This window comes from Eulemur rufifrons, chromosome 11, assembly GCF_041146395.1.
Source record: "Eulemur rufifrons isolate Redbay chromosome 11, OSU_ERuf_1, whole genome shotgun sequence".
NCBI classification, from domain to species: Eukaryota; Metazoa; Chordata; class Mammalia; order Primates; family Lemuridae; genus Eulemur; species Eulemur rufifrons.
Genome location: NC_090993.1, coordinates 5,426,846 through 5,447,308, shown reverse-complemented (window position 1 = coordinate 5,447,308; position 20,463 = coordinate 5,426,846). Strand labels below are relative to the sequence as shown.

The window sequence follows — 20,463 nt, the reverse complement described above, 5'->3', positions numbered from 1 at the left end:
TGGACATGACCAAATAAAAATTTGTACTGGCTAGTATCTAAGTAACACAACATGCTATACATCCCAGTAGTTTTTTGTTAAAGTGTGAAACTGGTATATAACTGAACAACTTGTAACAAATGGCATTTGACTTGAATATTTAGACAGGACGTGGCCTCAGCAGAACAAATTTCCTGAAACTAGGCAATGATCAACTAGGGAAGAATGAAACCAGTCTGATCAGAAATGGCTCATTAAGGCTAAATATAAAAGAAGTACTCACTTTCTAATTTTTTTTAAAGCCTAAGGGCATTGTACAGTAACTAAATTTAAACTACCTGTTAGCAAAACTAACATTTTTATTTGAGCAAATGTGGTAATGTCTATTAATTTTAAAAATTGTTTCTGTTTGAATGGGATTATTTAAGGCATATTTTTTACAGTCCCTACAACTGTAAATTATATGATGATGTAGCATTATTGGATTTAAAAAATTTTTCCTTTTAATTCATTTTTGTTATTAATTCAGAAGAAAATGCAGAAAAAACATGAAATAAAAATATCGTTAGGTAAACTACGCTGTAAACTATATAGTCAACTCTCCATACCCGTGAGTTCCACATCCATGAATTCAACCAACTGCAGATCAAAAATATTCAGTGGAAAAAATTCTACAAAGTTCCAAAAAGCAAAGCTTACATTTGCCTCATGCCAAGTATTATGTTGCATCTACATGAAGGAAGTAATGGGTAGGCATCATATTAGTTATTAGTAATCTATACATGATTTAAAGTATATAGGAGGATATGCATATGTTATATGCAAGTAATACACCATTTTATATAAGGAACTTGAGCATCCATGAATTTTAGTCTTCAAGGGGGTCCTTGAAACTAACTCCCTACTGATACCAAGGGATGAATATATTTATTTCCCTCAAACATTTAAACTATAATTACTTCCCTCAAATATCTAAACATACTAAGCACACCTATATACAACTGCCATACACAATTATGTGTTTTATAATGCTTGCTAATGAAAGCACTAGCTGCATTAAAACACACTCTGAAGTCAACATTAGAAATTATTTTTATATGGACATGTCCGACTTTTTGAGAACAAAGCATGCAGTGTCTTCAAAATCAAGTAGAAATATGGTATTTTCAAAGAGGTTCACTTACCCATGGCTTTTTCCTCAGATTTCAGTGCTTCTGTAGCTTTGTGCTGAATTTCCGTAGCAGCCTCTGCTCCCTTTGAATCTATGCTTTTGGCACTTGCAGATTTTGATAATTCTGATTCTGAAGATTTCTGGGACAACTGAAGTTGAATGGTAAACTTCTCATGCTGTAAAACATTTAAAAATGGAAGTGAAACATCAATGAGTAAAATGAAACCTGGTGAATGGGAGATTTGGAAAAGAAGTAAAAACTTTTACCTTAAGAGCTTCTTCAGGGACCCTCATTTCTCCTCGTACTACAGTGAAAAGATTTGTATGTAAACATGGCTAAGGAAGAATATAACTTCAAAATTTTGGTAATCAAGCTTAAAATGGTCATCAAATATAACATAATTTAGAAATTGTCCTGTTTCAAAAGGTAAATTACAGCAGAATGATTACATTCCTCTTAATAGTTAAATGTTAAAACATGCTCACAAATGTAAAAATTTTCATTTTTAAATACTAAAAATCTTAAAATCCAGCAAGTATTTCTAACTTTAAGTAAAGGTGGCCTTCAAGAAGCAAATAACTGGGTAATTAATCAGAGGACAAAGACATTTTCAGTTTTCACTAACAATAATATGACACAACTAAGATGGGAAAAAAACACCTGGATCAAATTATATTGATAGCTAATCACAAAAATGTAACAGGAACTATTTCATCAGTAATTACTCAACAGCAAATCCTGAAGAAATTTGATTACTCAGACTTCATAAGCTTTGATAAAAATGAAGTTCATTCTGTAAGTGCAAAAGAAATGCTATAATTAGGGTCCTTACAGCAACCACAACCACCCTTCTCTCCCATGAATTGCAATCAAGGTCATATAACATTATCAAACAACTAACTCTATACCAAGATTAGATTAGAACCAAGTGCTAGATATAATGAATGCTTTCATTATTATGCCAGAAAGAACAATGCCTCTGTATATTAAAAAGATCTATTCACTAAAGAGTAGAGGTCACATTTCCCACCATTACCTAACCCTGTAATGAAAGGACTTTTATAATCATGTACTAAATTCTATTCTTCTTCACCAATTCAGAGCACTCATGACTTCAAGGGTAGACAGGCTATAATTATCATGACTACTTGGGGAAAAAGATTTCAAAGCATACGGGAAAACTCTTTAAGGAGTATTTAGTCTGTTTCTGCTCCTTAAAATAAGAAACTCAGAATTTTTAAGAATCAGAAAGAGCTTTGGGAACTACCCTGTTCAATTTCATTAATTTTTCTTCCTGTTCTATAAATAAAGAACTTGGGGATTGGCTAAACAAACCAAAACAAAAATCTAATTAACTGAATCCCAGTACAGGGCTTTCCTATCACTTTCTATTGCTTCCTATATCTTTGAAATATTAAAATTTTCCTTTTTTTGTCATGTACATATGCTGACACATAATTCCTGGTATATACGGAAATATACGTTATAACCAAGTATATATTTAAGGAAAAATAATGTATAGTAACTTTGTTTTAACCCCAAGAAATTCATGAACAGCTGGAGAAGATTCACAGCATTCCTACTTTTTCAATGGAAAATATAGCATTTAAAAAAAATTAACAGTCATTTCTTTTTTTTCAATGGAAAATACAAACAATTTTAGCCTGCAGGGAGGGTTTTCTGATGCTTCAGGCTTACCTCCTGGGAGTGCCTGAGGGCCATTCCCCAGGGCTAGTCTGGGGTATCCTCTTTAGACCTAGACACATTTCGGGTCAGGGAGAACTTGAGAGGGGCCATCTTTCTCAGGTTAAAACATTTTACCTTCCAAAAAGGTTTATGTGTATGGAAATGAAGAAGGCGTCAAGGATTCTCTTGTTTAGGTCATGAATTCACCTGAGAACTCTGGTATAACTATGAGATTTTGAGACTGTTCTAGCCCCAGCTTTTACCTCCAAAGCTACCATCTTCTTAGTGGTGCAAACCTAGGTAGCTGTTTTTAACTTGCTCATCAAGAAAAGTGACAAACTGAGGTACAATTTACTCTTGATGTCAGTAAGTTACAAAAAGTTTAAATTTTTGCTTATTAAATATAATAATTTTATAGGTCACTTTTCCACTTCTTTATGTAAGACTATATATAAAAGACTGCCACATTTTTGGCCACTTGAGATTTATTAACTGCTTCCGAGGTTTCCCTTTATTACTGTAGCATTTCTGTACCCCTCGTGAGTTTACTGTCATCTTTAAAAGTTGGCTATTTCACTATGTGCTTTCCCAAATCACTTAATTTCTCTAGTTAGAAAAAAAGACTTCTGGCAGATAAATTATGTTTCCTAGTTCTAGTCTCAGTCCATGTTAAAATGTTCTTTCTATTGCTGTGGCATTTTAATCATTAGTTTTCTACTCCAAGGTACAGCAATTTGTAGACTGGCTATTAAGATTAAATCTAACAAGAATAAAACACAACAATCTCTTCAATTTAGTATACCTAAATACAAAATGAGTAAATATATGATATCTGTTTTTAAAATTTATCCTATATAATAAAATTTCTGCCACTGTGACATATGCTACTTTAACATAATAAACTTAAGTGAGCTCACCTAGGCATTTAGACAGTAGTTCCAGCTCAACGCTGACCATACAACCCTAAGAAAGTCCTTTGGGACAAAACTTTTATCCTGGCAATTTGAAACAAACATATTATAAGTTGGTATATAAAAGAGAAATGTTAGTTTGCTATTAAGAAATTAGTGTATAATCTGTAAAATCATGAGTTTTTTCTCAACACAGTTTCTTCTTGATTTAAAGATTCAAAGTTAACTCTATATAGAGTTTTATTAAAACCTGAATTTTCCTGTATTTTCTCAAGTTTTAAAACAGCTGATGTCAAATGAATTAAAGGATGTACTTAAATTAAAAAAATACTTGTATTTGTTTTTTGATGAAACATAGGCAGGTGGAAAATGACCTTGTCATCAAGGCATTAATGTTAATTCTTAATCATTTTTATGTGAGACATACTTTTTAAAGATTTAAAACATACAACAAATAAGTATTAATATTTAATGGTTTGATTTTTTGTATACTGACTTTTTGAATATTCTTTTTGTATATTTCTTTGGTTCAAGTGTGAGCACTGTAAGATATGTCACAAAACTTTTTTATTTTAAATTTTGAAATTTAAAAATTTCATAAATTTTAAGGAACAATTTTTATAGTGTTAGTACATTTACTTTGAGCATCAACTATACTTAGCTGAAATTACAATTTCTGTTAGGGTGACAAAAGTCCACCTAAATTGCCAATGTTTAGTACATTCTTTATCATTAAGCCCAGATATATATAGTATTAATAATTAAAAAAACTAAAACTCAAGAAACATTCAGCATAATACAGAATATCTGTGTTTTGATTAAATATAAGTAAGTACTTTTTGTAAAACTTTTTGCCTTGTATAAATAAAAATGTTTTTATTCTTCAATCATGTTCCTTCTCTTCACTAGTGATTCTTCATGCTACCCTATGTAGTATAATACAGTCATGTCCCTATTCAGCTATTAGACTCCTATTTTTTAAACAAAAGAATTTTAAATACACATTAAATGCATACTGTGTATTATCAAAGAGTATTGGTCTTAGAAGACACACGATATTGAAAAGTTTGAATTAAATAGGCAATACAGATATAATGTACAAAACATGAAGGGACGGGATGGAAGAAAAAGGTAGGTTTAAATTCTTACATTCCTCCCAGGAGGTTGATTTGTGCATTATAATCCATTTGCACATTATGATCCACTTGAAAACAATCCCTGGGCTGGACTAAAATAATCCCTTGTCCCCTCCTCAGTTATATTCTTTGATACCCAAATTACATATCCAACAGCACTGCAGGGAGACTGTTGCTGAAACTATATAGACAGAGTAAGAGAGATGGAAAAGAAGTTGAGTCCATCAACTTTTCCAAGGTGACTTTTAGGAATAGGCATAATAACAAAGAAAAAAATATTGTTTTTTTAACATGTGTTTTAGTATGGAAAGACACCATAAACTGAGATTCCTAGCATACCTACATTGTGAATTCTTATGTCTCAAGAAATATTATTTTAAACCAGAGTAAATATTTTTGAATAAATTTAATAAGTGCACAAAATCATATAAGGATATCATATCCAAATCTCAGCTTATCTTCAAGTTTCAAGGTGATATAAGTCTGTTCTGGAATCCTTACATCGTTCACAAAAGTCTATAAGGAAAAAAGATCTCAGGTTACATATGAAGTATTATCTTACATTTCAGACAAGCAAATTCTCAAATCTAATACTTAGAAGTACATATCATATGGTGACTAACACAGCCTGTGCATCATAAGATGTTCATGCATCCTGTAGGGTGATAAATAATTTCAAACTAATCTTTTTATCATATTACACAAAGAACCTGGTGCTGCCAAGATGAATTTAGGCATTTAGTATAGTTCCTAAAAATGATGCCAAGCAAAGCTCCTACTCTGAAGCTGGCAATTGTAAAGGATAAAACACTAAACTCTTAATATACTATCAGGGTTCAATGGACCCAATTTTAACTTTTTTGAAAAATTCTAATTTGTGAGGAGTCATATTTCATTAGTTTTATTCTTAAAATTGTTCCAAAGAACAAAAATAAAATTTACTTAAAAAAACCAAAACAGAGTAAGTCTTACTCTGTTATGCAACTGTCATATGGGTTCTACTGGATCCTTTCATGAATCTGAGATACATTATGGGGTCTTAGTGATCTTACTTTTCCTATATGTTGAAACTGTTCTATTTCATCATCCTAGTAACTATTTCCTCTTTATTCATCAATTGCTTCTTTTTTTTCTTTTTTTGGGGGGCGGGTGGGGCAGGGTCTCACTCTGTTGCCCATGCTGGAGTACAGTGGCATGATCATAGCTCACTATAACCTTGAACTCCTGGGCCCAAGTAATCCTCCCACCTGAGCCTTCTGAGTAGCTACTACTACAGGCATGTGCCATCACACCACGCTAATTTTCAAATTTTTTGTAGAGATGGAGCTCTCGCTATGTTTGTTGCCCAGGCTGGTCTCGAACTCCTGGGCTCAAGTAATCCTCCTGCCTCAGCCTCCAAAGTGCTGGGATTATAGGCAAGAGCCACCGTGCCAGCCAATTATTTCTAATAATACTGAAAATGACCAAAATATTAAGACAAAAGGATAACAGAAATACTTAGAACAGTGCTATCCAACAGAAATATATTGCAACCCACAAATCAAGCCACACATAATATTAAATTTTCTAGTGGGCACATAAAAAAGGTAACAAAAAAAGAGATGAGATTAGTTTTAATAATATATTTTTAATTTAGCCCTATGTATCCAAAATAGTAACATTTCAATAAATAATCAATATAAAAACTAAGAAGACGGTTTGCACTCTTTTTTTGGTAATATGTCTTTGAAATTCAGATGCCACATTTCAAGTGCTCAACAGGCACAGATGGCTAGTGGTTACTGCAGTGAAAAGCACAGACCCAGAAGGATGATGCAATAGTGAAATAAATCATCACTATTTTATCATTCTTCAGTTTTCTTATTGCAATGCCCAAAATATTGCATCATCTTTCCAAGAAAATATAAAAGACATCTGGAGACACTATCTTTATACATGCTGGGTTTTGTGGGGCTTTTTAGCTATTAAAGAACACAGTTGAAAATTCAGACTTTCTAATTTAACATCCATAAAGGCAAAGAGGAGAAAACAGGAAGATACTTCATAATTTTAAGATAAATACAAAGAGACAGATAGCAGCCCTCTAGACTACGGTAATAATGATTAAGCTGACTGCATAAGCAAAATTATCAGACCATGTGTCTTCAGATGCAGATATTCCTAGATGAATTTTCTAATACAATAATCAATGAGAAAAGAATGTTTCTGAGAAAAAACGAAAATAAGGTATTTCCATCCAGTTAGTCATTCAATAAGAATCATGCAATATTTTTCAACAAGAATCTGAACCACTTTGTATTTTAAAAGAAATTTTGACAGTATTCTTTTTTAAAATTGATGTTTGTGTTCCAACGCTTATTTGATACAGTAAGTGGACAAATGCAAGTATTTATACAAAGATGACAAAAAGGAAAGAGATGATGTAGAAATAAAATTATTGGATTGATCTTCTAATTATTGTTTATAATTCTAAAAATAAAAAATGTTTTGCAATTATGAAAGAAAGATGATGGCTATCCTCTTAATAAAATGACAAGCTGCTAAGGTTTAAATACACTGTGTTTTTATCCTGCACGAACAAGAAGAACCATAAATAGTAAGTTAGAACCAACCAGAAATGTATAGTACTTGAGATCTGGAATCAACATTTATAAAATAGTGGTATGTCCCAGGTGAATACATGTCAGTTGACAAGCAGTTAGTTGCATTCAAAGAACATTGTCCATTTTGTGGATGATATACATTTAAAAACCAGGAAAATATGAAATAAAAGTTTGAGTTTGTGATGTCTAATTTTTTATTATAATTTCAAGTTGTTTTAATTATCCTTTTATTCTTATTTTTAAAAATTATTTGTCAAAAGACCAATGTTACATATATATTAAAAAATAAAAAGGGTCCACTGGACAGAGATGGTAAATGGTGATGACCATTTTTCCTGGCATTCTGGGAGTTAAAGGCTGAGAATTTGCTAGATTTATAGATCATAGAACAAATGTTATACTTAATTGCCTGGAATGCAGACATCATATAAATACCTAATACATTTTTCTTTGATAAGTTGAAATTTTAAAAATTACTATACTCTTTCCTTTTTATTTTTTTAACTCCTTTTTTATTGGATTTGAGATGGCCATAATAGCTCATTTGGGAAGGCTCCCTTCATGGTGAGGAAGTTCAGAAGGACCCTTAATGATGTACAGTAAAACACATAAGGAGATTAGGTTATTCTTCCCTCAAGTTTTATGGATAATTAGCTCTTTGTAATATGTCATAAAATACCAGTTTCTAAGTCTACAAAAGAAATTAGAAAAGCTGCAATTTTTATTCTAAGGACAAATATACGGAGACAGTAAAATACTGCTAAAACTCCAGATCACAGCTTTGTACGATTTATGAGTAATCCTAAATCATAAGCTTCCAACATGCTTTACAGAAAGGTTGAAATAATTAAGAAAAATTCAAAGGCTTCTGGGATTTATAAACTCTAATTTCAGGTTTCTTTCCAAAATAAATATTTCAGAGTATTTTAATGACACTTATATCTTGAGTTTACCAAAGTATTCCAAGTATACAGTCATGAATCAGCTTAGTGACAGAGATACATTCTTCTGAGAAATGTGTTGTTAGGCAATTTTCTTTATTGTATAAACATGATAGAATGTACAGTACTTACACAAACCTAGATGGTATAGCCTACTACACACCTAGGCTAGGTTATCTGGTCTACCCTATTGCTCCTAGGCTACAAACCTGTACAGCATGTTACTGTACTGAATACTATAGGCAATTGTAACAAATCATTAGGGGATAGGAATTTTTTAGCTCCATTATAATCTATGGGACCATAGTTACACAGTCCACAATTGAGCAAAATGTTATTAAGGGGTGCATGACTGTAACTACAAAATAGAAAAGCTGAGGAAAATGATGGAAAAAAGAATAAAAGAAAGTATTAAATTCACTGATGTCTGGTATGCAGAAGATAAACAGCTAGGTATACTGCATAAGGAGAATGCTATGGTTCTGAGCCAATTTTATTAAAACTGTCTCTAATAACTTAAAACATCGTATTTACTCAAAAGGCCTAAGATGACCTATAAGATGTATTTAAAGTTTAAGACTGACTGCTCAATTCTCTTAAATATTAAGCACCTGCTGGGTGTTTAACACATGTACTAGGCACTTTCAGAGATCAGGAAACATAATTTTTAACATGCAGCCATTTATGACAGAAATATTCCCAAAGGCCTAAAAAGGCTTAGGAAATATGAGCCAGACACAAAGTTTCAGCTCACAAAAATGCACGTAAAAACATCTGGCAGAAAATAGTCTCCTAAAGGTCTAAAATTACCAAAGGAATATAGAAAATTTCAAAGAGCAATGGGAAAAAAATCATTTTAGTAGATCAAATATGAAGTATTTTAATAAATTAGATACAGAAAGAAAGACAAGTTTTGTTTCTATGTCAGTGCCATTTGACCACACCTCTACCAGCAAGGCAGGATAGATGAATAAAATGAGGCACAGAGAGCAAAGTAACAGTCAAGTTCTCAGAGTTCAAGTGGTAATACTGGGACTCAAACTCAGGTTTCTCAACTACAAATCCCATGTGCTCTCCAGATTGAGAAAGGTTAGGTGCCCAAGCTAAACCATCTCCAAAAACTCCCCTGTCCAAACCACTAACCCCACAGAAGCAAACCGAACTAAATAAATACCTATTTAAATTATATACAACTAAATTACATAATTGATAGTATAAAAGCATATAACCACCATATATTATATTGATGATCTCGAAAACTGAACAGAGTGGCCACGAGCACAACCACCTCAATCACATTGCCAGCTACAAAAGCCTCCCCTTCCTCCCCAACTCATCCTTTCATACCTGTAGTGAGGACCACTCTCCACCCTCTGCCACACAGGTCTGATGCTGGCAGGAACACCAGTGAATAAGGGGGATACAGTGGGGACTGGTACACAGATTGGTGAGGTGGCAGCCTAGTAACAAAAGGCAGGGTTGGAATGGGAGAGGAGTGGTACAGCAGAGGCCACGGTGGCTGTAAGAGGGGCAAGTGTTCCAGTGGGAGGAGGAGGCAGGAGGAACTGAAAGCAAATAAGGGTTTCCACAGAAAGATACCCTTTAACCGGCTCACAGGAGAACGGCCCACTAGAACATCAGCAACAAAACCAGTCCCAGCTTCCTCAAGCAGAGCAACCTCATTTCTGGTGGCAATTACATAAATTGTAGATCTAGGTCCCTTGAGAGTGCAGTTTAGGGTAGGGTGAAAGGGAGTAGGCGTGGAAGTGATCGTTTTTAAGTTGAATTTAGTTGGTAAGTGATTTTTAAAAAATAATAACAGTGTATTCTTTGAAAAGTATAGAGGCCTGTAGGGTGCTAAACTTGTCTTAACTGCTTTTCTCACACTTATTGAATGTTTACTATGTACTGTCCTAAGTGTTTAAAATTATCGACTTATTTATATTTTCACAACAACCTGTGAGGTGAGTAAAATTTTATTATTTCTATTTTTTAAAATTGAGGAACAGAGAAATCAAGTAACTCATCCAAACTTACATCATTCAAGCTGGGCTCATAACCACTACACTGTATCTATCCCCCACCTCTGAAATTACTACTTTTAACCTGATGCTCAAGTTTCCAGAATAACATGAATATTAAAAGTAAATAGGCTGTAAATAATAGCCTACAAGTTCTCTTTTAAATAAAATGCACGATAGTTGGTAGTTCATAGATTTTTGATGTTATTTGGCTACCAAAGTCCTTTGCAAAGGCATGTTTCTTAGGCTGTTATTTCCGGTAATAGTACATTTATCATTTGTGTAATGTTTTAAAGTTCTGTAATAGGTACACACTCACATGTATTGTCAAATTTAATCCTCATAACAGTACCATAGAGCAGGAATTATCATTTCACTATTTTATAACTGAAAAAAGATTTTGCATTGTATCTTTATATTTATATACTTCAACTCAATATATTTTCACATACTTTGGGAGATAATATGAATATATACGAGAAAACTGAATTTCAGAGACATTAAATGATTTATCCTAGGTTACAATGCTGGTAAATTACAGATATGAGATTCAAATCCAGGTCCTGATTTCAAGTTCAAATTGCAGATGCTATTCTCTATGAGTTATTATCTTCATAAAATTGAGAAAGGCCAACCCAGAGAAATGTAGTTCATTATTTCATCTGATATTTTTTATAATACCAAATAATTTTCATATTTGATCATAGTCTTTTAAAAGACTGAAACACTGATGTAATTCTTGCCTATTATTGTCCATGATAATAAGGTAAAGACACGTAAGAATAGTACTGTGGTCAAGATGAAACTTTTTAGACTTAAAGACAGAATATAACATTGTTAAAATATTTCACATACAGAAATAGATTAAAATTTTTCTCTATAATACCCTTCAAACAGAAAAAGTTAATTCAATTTTCGACTCCAAAAACATTTACTGGGTTCATGTACTGTGCAGAGCCCTGTGCTAGGCACCATGGTCACAGAAGCGGAATCAGGAGCTCATAATCCAGCACAGCAACAGAGATGTAAAAGTAGATTTAATAAAAGGCCAATAAAGCACCCCAAAGCTTATAGTTGTGTAGAAGGAAGAGTAATTCTAGCACACAGGAGCTGGGAATCAAAATCGCTAACTTACATGCCTCATGTTAACGACAGTGTTTACCTGCTTTGCCCATCTCCTTTTATTTCAATCCTTTCAACACATTAAAGCAAGATAATATTCCTAAATACAAGGGTTTTCTCTCTGATCCCCTCAGGAAGAAGTGGAATTTGAATTTTACTTTTAAATATAAATAAAACTTCTATGAATGGCAAGGGAGACGGGAGAACTACTAGGCTGAAGAAAACCTAATAAATCATTTGGAGAAGGAGACAGGATAGTAGAAGACTGCTGTTTTGGAGCTATGGCAAGGGACAGTGTAATGGAGCATGAATCTGGAAAAGTGGGTGATGCCAAATGTAAGGACGTTCAGTGCAAACATGAATAATGTAGACTTAATTCTGTATGTGCTATGAGAAAGAAAGAAAGAAAGGCTTGAATAAAACCAACAGAAAAACATGCCTGCAATAAAGGTATCTCAAAGAATAAATATAAAAGTTATTCAGTAACAGGTCAATCCAGAAACTGTTAAAAAAAAAAAAAAAAAAAGGTTTCACCATATTTGCCAAATTTCTGCATGCTTTTTCATTTAATGTTTAATGTATATTCTGAAAAGCAGTAGTAGTTTGAAGCAGTTGGGATACATTTGGTTTCTGTTAAATTCGCCTTAAGAATTTCCATAGCACAGATATGAACAATACCATATTTGCCTGTGTTAACAGAGCCTTAAGAAAATTAAGAAAATGAAAGAAGATAAATCATTCAATACTTCAGCATTCTCTTATAGTCTGTGGCTACTTATATTCTGCCAAATATAGAAAAACTAGATAAATAAGAAAAAATTCACTGCAGTGACACAAAAATATCTTCAAAGTATGAATTCGAAGAAGTAATAATGAACACTGGGGTTTAGATAATGTACCATATTTGTTGATGGCTGTTTCACTTTTTTTTTTTAACCTAGTAGATAAGGTCATCCACTAACTGGCACCAAACCACCTTTCCATCTTTATTTTCTAAAGTTAACCCATACTTCTCAGTTCTCAAGAATGCATTTTTGCTGTTTTTCCACATATAAATTCCAGCCATATAATAAAGTCAAGCTTAGGTCTTAACTCCTTAAGGAAGTCTTCTTTAACCATTACAGATGATCATAATCAACCACTTTTGAATTCTTATATTTTGCTTATACAGTTTCTTGGGAACATGAGCTAGTTTCATATTCTACTGTATGGTCCCCAAAGTGCTATGTACCTAGTAAGCATTTAAAAGTAAAATGTAAACTAAAGAAAAAAGAAATATAAATAAGAAATGTAATCTGGTTAGTCCTCTTGTAATATTAAACAAATATTCAAATAAGACACAAAATACACTCTTAACTCACCCCATTTAGGCTGCCCAAATCTTTCACCAAATGTTCATCCGTAGAGGCATCATAATTGATTACAGCATGTTGCTTATCCACACTACGAGACTGAAAGGAATTTTTTAAGTTAATAAATATCAAAAAATACCAGAATAAATATCAATCAAAAGATTTTGGCTAGATATCTAATATTAATAGGACAGTAGATAAATATGGGGAAACATCAAAGTAAAATTGGATTAAATAAAATTTAAATTGTGCTACTCTATGATACAAATTTGACATCACTCCCCAAAGAGGAAAACAGCCACATTTTTAAGATCATCTTTTCTATTAAATTTACGTGTTCTACTTTTGAGGGAAATTTTATCGGCTAACCTTGGTAAATATATCAAATTATAATTTTTTTTAAAAATTTGGAAATGTTATAAAGAAATCGTGAATTATAATTTTATAATGTTTTATGAATCTTATTGTATTTAATAAAAAAATTATATGTAGCTTTTCTTCTTTCAATACTAAAAACAATAATATAAATTGTACAAGAAGTCCAAAGATTTAGAGAAAATGGGACACAATGTGCCATGTTTCTGAACAAAATTATCCTTACTTAAAATATGGGTTCTAAAACTGGAATTCATGGGACAGCTCTAAGAGGTAAAGAGAGAAAGAAGTACAAAAAGGAATTATAGTGGCCAACTGTGGTTTTTGAAAATTGCTTTTAGGTCGCTTTCAAAGTACACACACACGCACACACACTCTCCAGAGCTTAGTGATTTGACCCGAGAACAGGTCAAAACTGTTTTGTTCTTGCCTGATCATGCTCTATATTTCTATTTAAATATATATTTAATATATTTATATATCTCAGATATTCTATTTAAAAGTAAAGCATAAATTAAAAAATGGTCATAAAAGAAGATACACATATGAGAAATGATTATCAAATTAAAATGAACCATTTTTAAGTATTCAGTAGCATAAATTCATCACCCCAAATAGAAACTCTATAACTATTAAGCAATAAATCCTCATTCCTCCCTTTCATCAGTTCCTGGCAACCACTAATCTATTTTTCTGTCTCCATGAATTGGCATATTCCAGATATTTCATATACATGAATTCATATAACATTTGTTTTTGTGTCTGGCTTATTTCACTTAGGGTGATGTTTTCAAGATTCATTTATGTTGTAGCATGCATCAGAACTTCATTCCTTTTTATGGCTAATATTCCATTGCATGTATATACCATATTTTATCCATTCTTCTGTTGATGGATACATAGCTCTTATATTTAGGTCACTGATTCATTTTGAGTTAATTTTTGTATATGGTGTGAGGTAGGGGCCCAATTTCATTCTTTTGCATATGCAAATCCAGTTGTCCCAGCCCTAGCTATTGAAGAGACTTTTCCTTCCTCCACTGAATGCACTTGGCACCACTGTCAAAAATCGACTGTCATTATAGTAGTTTCCTAGGGCTGCCATAACAAAGTAACACAACCGGATGGCTTTAAACAACAGAAGCTTTATTCTTTCATCGTTATGGAAGATAAAAGTTCAAAATTCAGGTAGTGGCAGGGTCATATTCACTCTGAAACCTCTAAGGGAGGATCCTTACTTGCCTCTTCTAGCTTCTAGTAGCCCCATCTGGTTGTTGGCTGGTGATGTCATAACTTTAAGCTCTGCCTCTATCTTCACTTGGCCAATTTCCTTCTGTGTGTGTTCTTTTCCTCTTTTTATAAGGATACAAGTCATACTGGATTAGGGCCTACCCTAATGATGTCATCTTAATTTGATTATATACTCAAAGACTCCATTTCCAAATAAGGTCACATTCATAAGTAAGAGAGATTAGGACTTTGAGATATCTTTTGGGGGGACACAATTCAACCCATAAAAGCCACAGATGTATGAATTTATTTCCGGTGTCTCAATGTTATTCCAATGGTCTATATGGCTACCCTTATGTCAGTATCACTAGCATTCTAATAAATTTTGAAATTGGGAAGTGGGAAGTCTCCAAATTTGTTCTTTTTCAAGACACAGACACCTTACCAATCATGTCTCTTAATAGTACAATAGTACATACCTGCATAGGACTTATCCTGCAAGCTCCTAAACAAAGGGCCAGCCATTCTCAGTATCTTTCTTGGGATACTGCTCTGCTGGTGATACAATTGCCACTTAGAAAGCACCTTTTCCACTTCCCCATGAATGAGCTGCTCCCATATGACCCTAAGCTATGGACCAGTTCCAATAAGCTTATACCCAAACACACATCATTACCATCTTTTTCTCAGTTGCTATTCTCACTGCTCTATCACTGAGGAGACCAGAAAATCTCTGTACTATTTATTTCCCTTATTGGTTTAATTAAGTTGTCACTGTACACGCAACTTACTCATACAGCTGTACGGTGTCTTTACTTATATTGTCTAAAAACAATAAAATAAGTTATTTAATTATAAAGTCAAAATGCATACAAATATACAAAAATCTGATTTTTCTTGGGATAATGCAGGATTTCTCAATCTAGGCACTATTGACATTATGGGCCAGATCAGGGGTGGAGAAGCTTTCATGTTGGAAGGCTGCATTAACTTAGCTGTAATCAAATAAGGCCACATTCAAGAAACTTCAATTAGATATACTTAAAAATATACATTATTTTTTAAAAATCTAGCTACTATGGATATCTTTATGAGGTGGAGATTTCATAAAATACCCTTGGGTATTTTAAAAAATACCAACAATCTTCAATTATACTCAAACTACTGGTAGGCATCATAATGAACATCTCGAAAAGAAGCAATGAAACTAATTTCAGTATCACTGAAGTACCCACCATTAAAATTCAGTTTTACTCCACGCTATGCTAATTTTAAGAATTATTTACAAGCTTTTATTTTAAAAGTGTATGATGTGAAACTTCTTACTTAAGAATAAAACTTCTTTATTCTGAGCCCTCATTCTTCAAAATATAATCCCTAAGACATAGAATATTTTTTTAGGTGATTCAAGGGGATGAAAAAAATCAATTAAACTGACAGCTAGAGCTAAAAGGAAGAGACAGAAAGTTCAAATTTAAATAGTGTTGTTCTCTAAAGAAGTAGAAAATTATTTTACAGTAATTCCAAGTTCTGAGTGGACACATATAGAGAAGGCTGACACAATTACCTGCAACATGAGCTCGCAGTCATCTCTTCCAACAAAAATCATTTCTCGTGGCAGCCTGTGGCGAGTGCCTCCACTGCTCACCAAAAACCACGATGTTAAGCTCATTTTCTGCTTAGCTTCTAAGTCTTTGGCAAAGCTACGTCATCCTAAAGAGAGATATGAAGAAAAACATACATTCAGATATTTTTAGCTTTAGTATCTATTTACCAAACCCTGTAAGTAGGCCTAAGAATGGAACTGCATTCACTGAAATTCACACCTAATTAAATGTACTGTCCACAGGTTCCCAGCAATGACAAATATGCTAAATTCTCATCAGTGAAGTAAGCCCACAGACTCCTCTAAGACTCCAATTAAAAAGAAAAAGATTAAGTAAATAGGTGGTCAACTAACAAAATGTCATTATGTTCCTAAAAGTCTTTTAGCATAGTTTATACAGGTCTATAATCCTCAAGTAAATGCTCAGATTAGTATCATGTTAACATCAGAAAATAACAGCAATATTATACAAATAAATGTTTTATATACAAATGGTTTGAGAAGGAAAGACTGAATTCAAAATGAGTGTATTTGATAGCTGATTAAGACTAAAGAACTATGGAGGCCAAAGAAATTGCTTCTTTGTCTACCACATGTAAACCATGGAATGCAATTTTTAAAAAATGTAATTTCGGCCGGGCGCGGTGGCTCACGCCTGTAATCCTAGCACTCTGGGAGGCCGAGGTGGGCGGATCGTTTGAGCTCAGGAGTTCGAGACCAGCCTGAGCAAGAGCGAGACCCCATCTCTACTAAAAATAGAAAGAAATTATATGGACAGCTAAAAATATATATAGAAAAAATTAGCCGGGCATGGTGGCGCATGCCTGTAGTCCCAGCTACTCGGGAGGCTGAGACAGGAGGATCGCTTGAGCTCAGGAGTTTGAGGTTGCTGTGAGCTAGGCTGATGCCACGGCACTCACTCTAGCCTGGGCAACAGAGTGAGACTCTGTCTCAAAAAAAAAAAAAAAAAAAAAAGTAATTTCAATTTCTCTTTTCTCACATGTACTTTACTTTCTTAATACATTTTCTGAGAGCAGTGATTCTTAAACTTTTTGTTTTTGGAAACCTTTAACACTCTTTTAAAAAAATGAACTCCCATTTGTTTACATGGAAGAAATACAGATACATATTACTTATCATATTAGAAACAAAAACTTAGAAACTGGTATTTATTTATTAATTCATTTGAAATAACAATAAACCAATTTCATTTAAAAATTGCTAACATTTCTATGAAAAAGTAACTATGTTTTCCAAAACAAAAACAGTGAGAAGAGTAGTACTATTTTATATTATGTAAATCTCTTTAATGTCTGGCTTAGTAAAAAAAACTCCTAGTATCAGATTTGCATTTAATCCATTGCCAAATATTGTTTAACTTGAAATATATAAAGAAAACTTGGCTTCACACAGATAATTAGGTGGAAAAGAGAGATGAATTTTAATAGGCTTTTCAAATAATTGTAGATAGTTTTCTTTGATACTATATGATACAAATGATAGTTTCTTGAAAGTTATTTGTAATATGGTATCTAAAACCATCATCAATAAACCTTTCACACTACGTTATATGAAAATCTATCTTCCATTTAAATGGAAGCTATGATTAGCTTTAAAAACTGACTTTCCTGTTAGATCAGAGTTCATTTCAGGATTTAATGGACTAAAATTTTAACACTTAAGCTTTAAATTCTAAAAAAACAAGAAAAAACAAAAAATCTCTGCAGTTGATCAGAGCACACAGCTTTACTACAGTCTACATTTCAAATTGTGTATATTTTACTGCTTTTATTTATTTATACTAAAAATGTTTCTACCAGTCTCATATAATTCAAATTGAGCAATGATGACAAGATCTGAGTGGTCTTAATTACTATGATAGAGTTAAGAGATAGGTAACAATAAATAGTGCACTTGATATATGACAGCATTACAATAGAACTACAAAATAGTGTATCACATAACCTACAGCAAAAAACTACTTGGATTAAGTTTGAGGGGAAAAAATCTATTACATAAATGATAATCAGTGTATGCAATTACTTGAGCTAAAACACATGTTAAGTGTAGTCTCTCCTTATGCCGTGGCAATTGGCTGGCTGATTCATCACCAGATGGCTTTATAGGGAATAAACCTCCTCTTACCCCACAACTCCTGCTATTGCAGAGAAATAAATAGCTGGCCTCATATTAGTACTATCAATCTACAAAGCAAAAATGATTCCCTTTAACCTGTGTATTTCTCATTTTAATAAAATATTATCTACTTATACACCCATGTAGCAACTTTTCTTTTGGTTATCAGGAGGCATGAAAGGATGACAATGATCTCCATGAGCTTGGCCCAGTGCCTACCTCTGTTTCCTGAATGAATAAATAGCAGGAGAAAGATGATGTGGTTTTCCTAACAAAATTAATGAAAATTTAAACAAAGAGGAAAAAGTGATAAACTTCACCTTTCAAAACTGTAATATGAACCAGCAGTAAAGCTTATAAACTAAAACGAATTCAACAAGCCACTGCATCAGCTGGCGTATAGGCTTCTATTACTTGTATCATGTCTTTTTACCCCATCATACCAAGTACCTAAAAGAGTGAAAACATTTTTAACAAATGTATAAATTCAGGATTCCTATTTCACATTTCCCCCTAATAGAAAACATCCAACACTAAAAGTCGTCTTTTGATTTCTGAATATAAAAGAAATTAGGGTTGCCTTTCAGCTAAGGACTCAGGAGCAATTAAAGTACAAATACATATTGTGTTAATAATTCAGGATCAAATAAGGTGCAGATCATGTTATAAATGCAAATAGACATAATTTTCTATAATCTTTGTATTTATAATAGGTACCATTACTATGTGCCAGACAGTATTCTAAGAATGCCATATAAATATATATAATTGTTTTTAACTACAAAAATTCTGCAAGTTCTAGAAAATGGACATAAACATTATACGCTGATGATACAAGAGGAGTCCATTTTATAGATTACTATAAAATAACAAATTTTTTTCTTCATTCCCAAATACTAATAACCACTGTAAGATACTGAGAAGAAAGTGCGGATCAAGATAGAAAAAGTTCCTAATCTCATAAAAACAAAAATAGACAAATGGCTAAATAAATTACTAGGACAACTTCAGTGACAGTGGGAAGGAAGAAACATTAAAAAACAAAGAAAACAGAAAATTAGGGTGGTGCTCATTTGGATGGGTGGTCCAAGGAAATATCTCCGAGTAAGTGATGCATACATCGAACATATTAGAAATTCAGCTCTGCAGTATAATTCACCTAATCTGAGATAGATAATGAAATATACTCTAGGGAAAATTTATTTAAGTCCCCACCCTCATTTGTACGGGTATTCCAAAAAAATAAATCCACAGCTGTGCTTTTTTTGGACACCTACCAAGATACTTGTTCTACGCTCATGTGAACAAACTTCATTACTGGGAAAATTTTTGCTTTCATATATTCATGATTATTTTGGAATGAGTGTTCCAAATTTTACCTTTATCATCTGCCATATACATTATGAATTTTTTTTTAAAAGGTAATTGAAGCAAATATGTATGGAGGAAAAATATAATTAACAATTTAAACCTGAAATGCCATTAAAGCTACGAAAAAAAAAACTCTTATAATAATAAGTGAAGACAACATTCCAGATATCAAGCCACATATGTGAAATCTGAGTTTATTATATATTTTCAAAAGAAGACTTAGATTTGATGGGAAAAGCCAGTGATTTAATAAACAGATCTTCATAAAAATCATTTTATAAAATGCTTAAATACCTAAGAAAAAACAAGTTAACATTTCCATAAATTATCTAAGCATTAAAAATTCTTGCTAAGTTTTCTATGCTCCATGAAACAGAACTGTACAACTTTTGTTAAAACATAATTTTGTTGTTTTTACACCAACAAATCAATTAAGACTTAGATTCAAATATTTATCAAGTACCTCCTTTGTGCCAGTAACTGTGTTAGGTACTTACACTTGCACTGTTTTATTTAACTCCTAAAATAAGCATGCAAGAAACATTTTTCCCTTAAGAAAGCTGAAGTTAAAGGCTTATTCAAAGTCACAAAACTACTAGTAGTAAACAGGAACCATCTAGATTCAAACCTGGGCCTTCAGATACCAAGCACTGGGCTTTTTCCACAAACCACTATCTCCTTTGTATTTTTCCTAATTAAACCTTTAAAATGATATGGGTGATACCAATTCCTACAGTTTCAGATTTGGCTAAAGAGTTTGAGTATGACTGATAAACAATATATTTTTACTTAACAACATGTTCTCTGGCACTCTTTTTGGGC

The 20,463-nt window shown here is 32.7% G+C and overlaps 1 protein-coding gene across 3 annotated transcripts in view; it reads right to left on the bottom strand.

The window, feature by feature from the left end:
• CEP170 (centrosomal protein 170) overlaps positions 1-20,463 on the bottom strand; it is a 91,218-nt gene that overhangs the window by 55,433 nt on the left and 15,322 nt on the right. For all 3 annotated transcript variants that reach the window (XM_069484540.1, XM_069484542.1, XM_069484543.1), the window contains exons 2-6: positions 16,096-16,241; positions 12,933-13,022; positions 5,322-5,400; positions 1,418-1,476; positions 1,164-1,326 (exon numbers count right to left, since the gene is read on the bottom strand). In XM_069484540.1, the coding sequence (XP_069340641.1) occupies positions 1,164-1,326; positions 1,418-1,476; positions 5,322-5,400; positions 12,933-13,022; positions 16,096-16,200 (496 nt within the window). In that variant the 5' untranslated portion in view covers positions 16,201-16,241. The remainder of the gene's footprint in view (positions 1-1,163; positions 1,327-1,417; positions 1,477-5,321; positions 5,401-12,932; positions 13,023-16,095; positions 16,242-20,463) is intronic.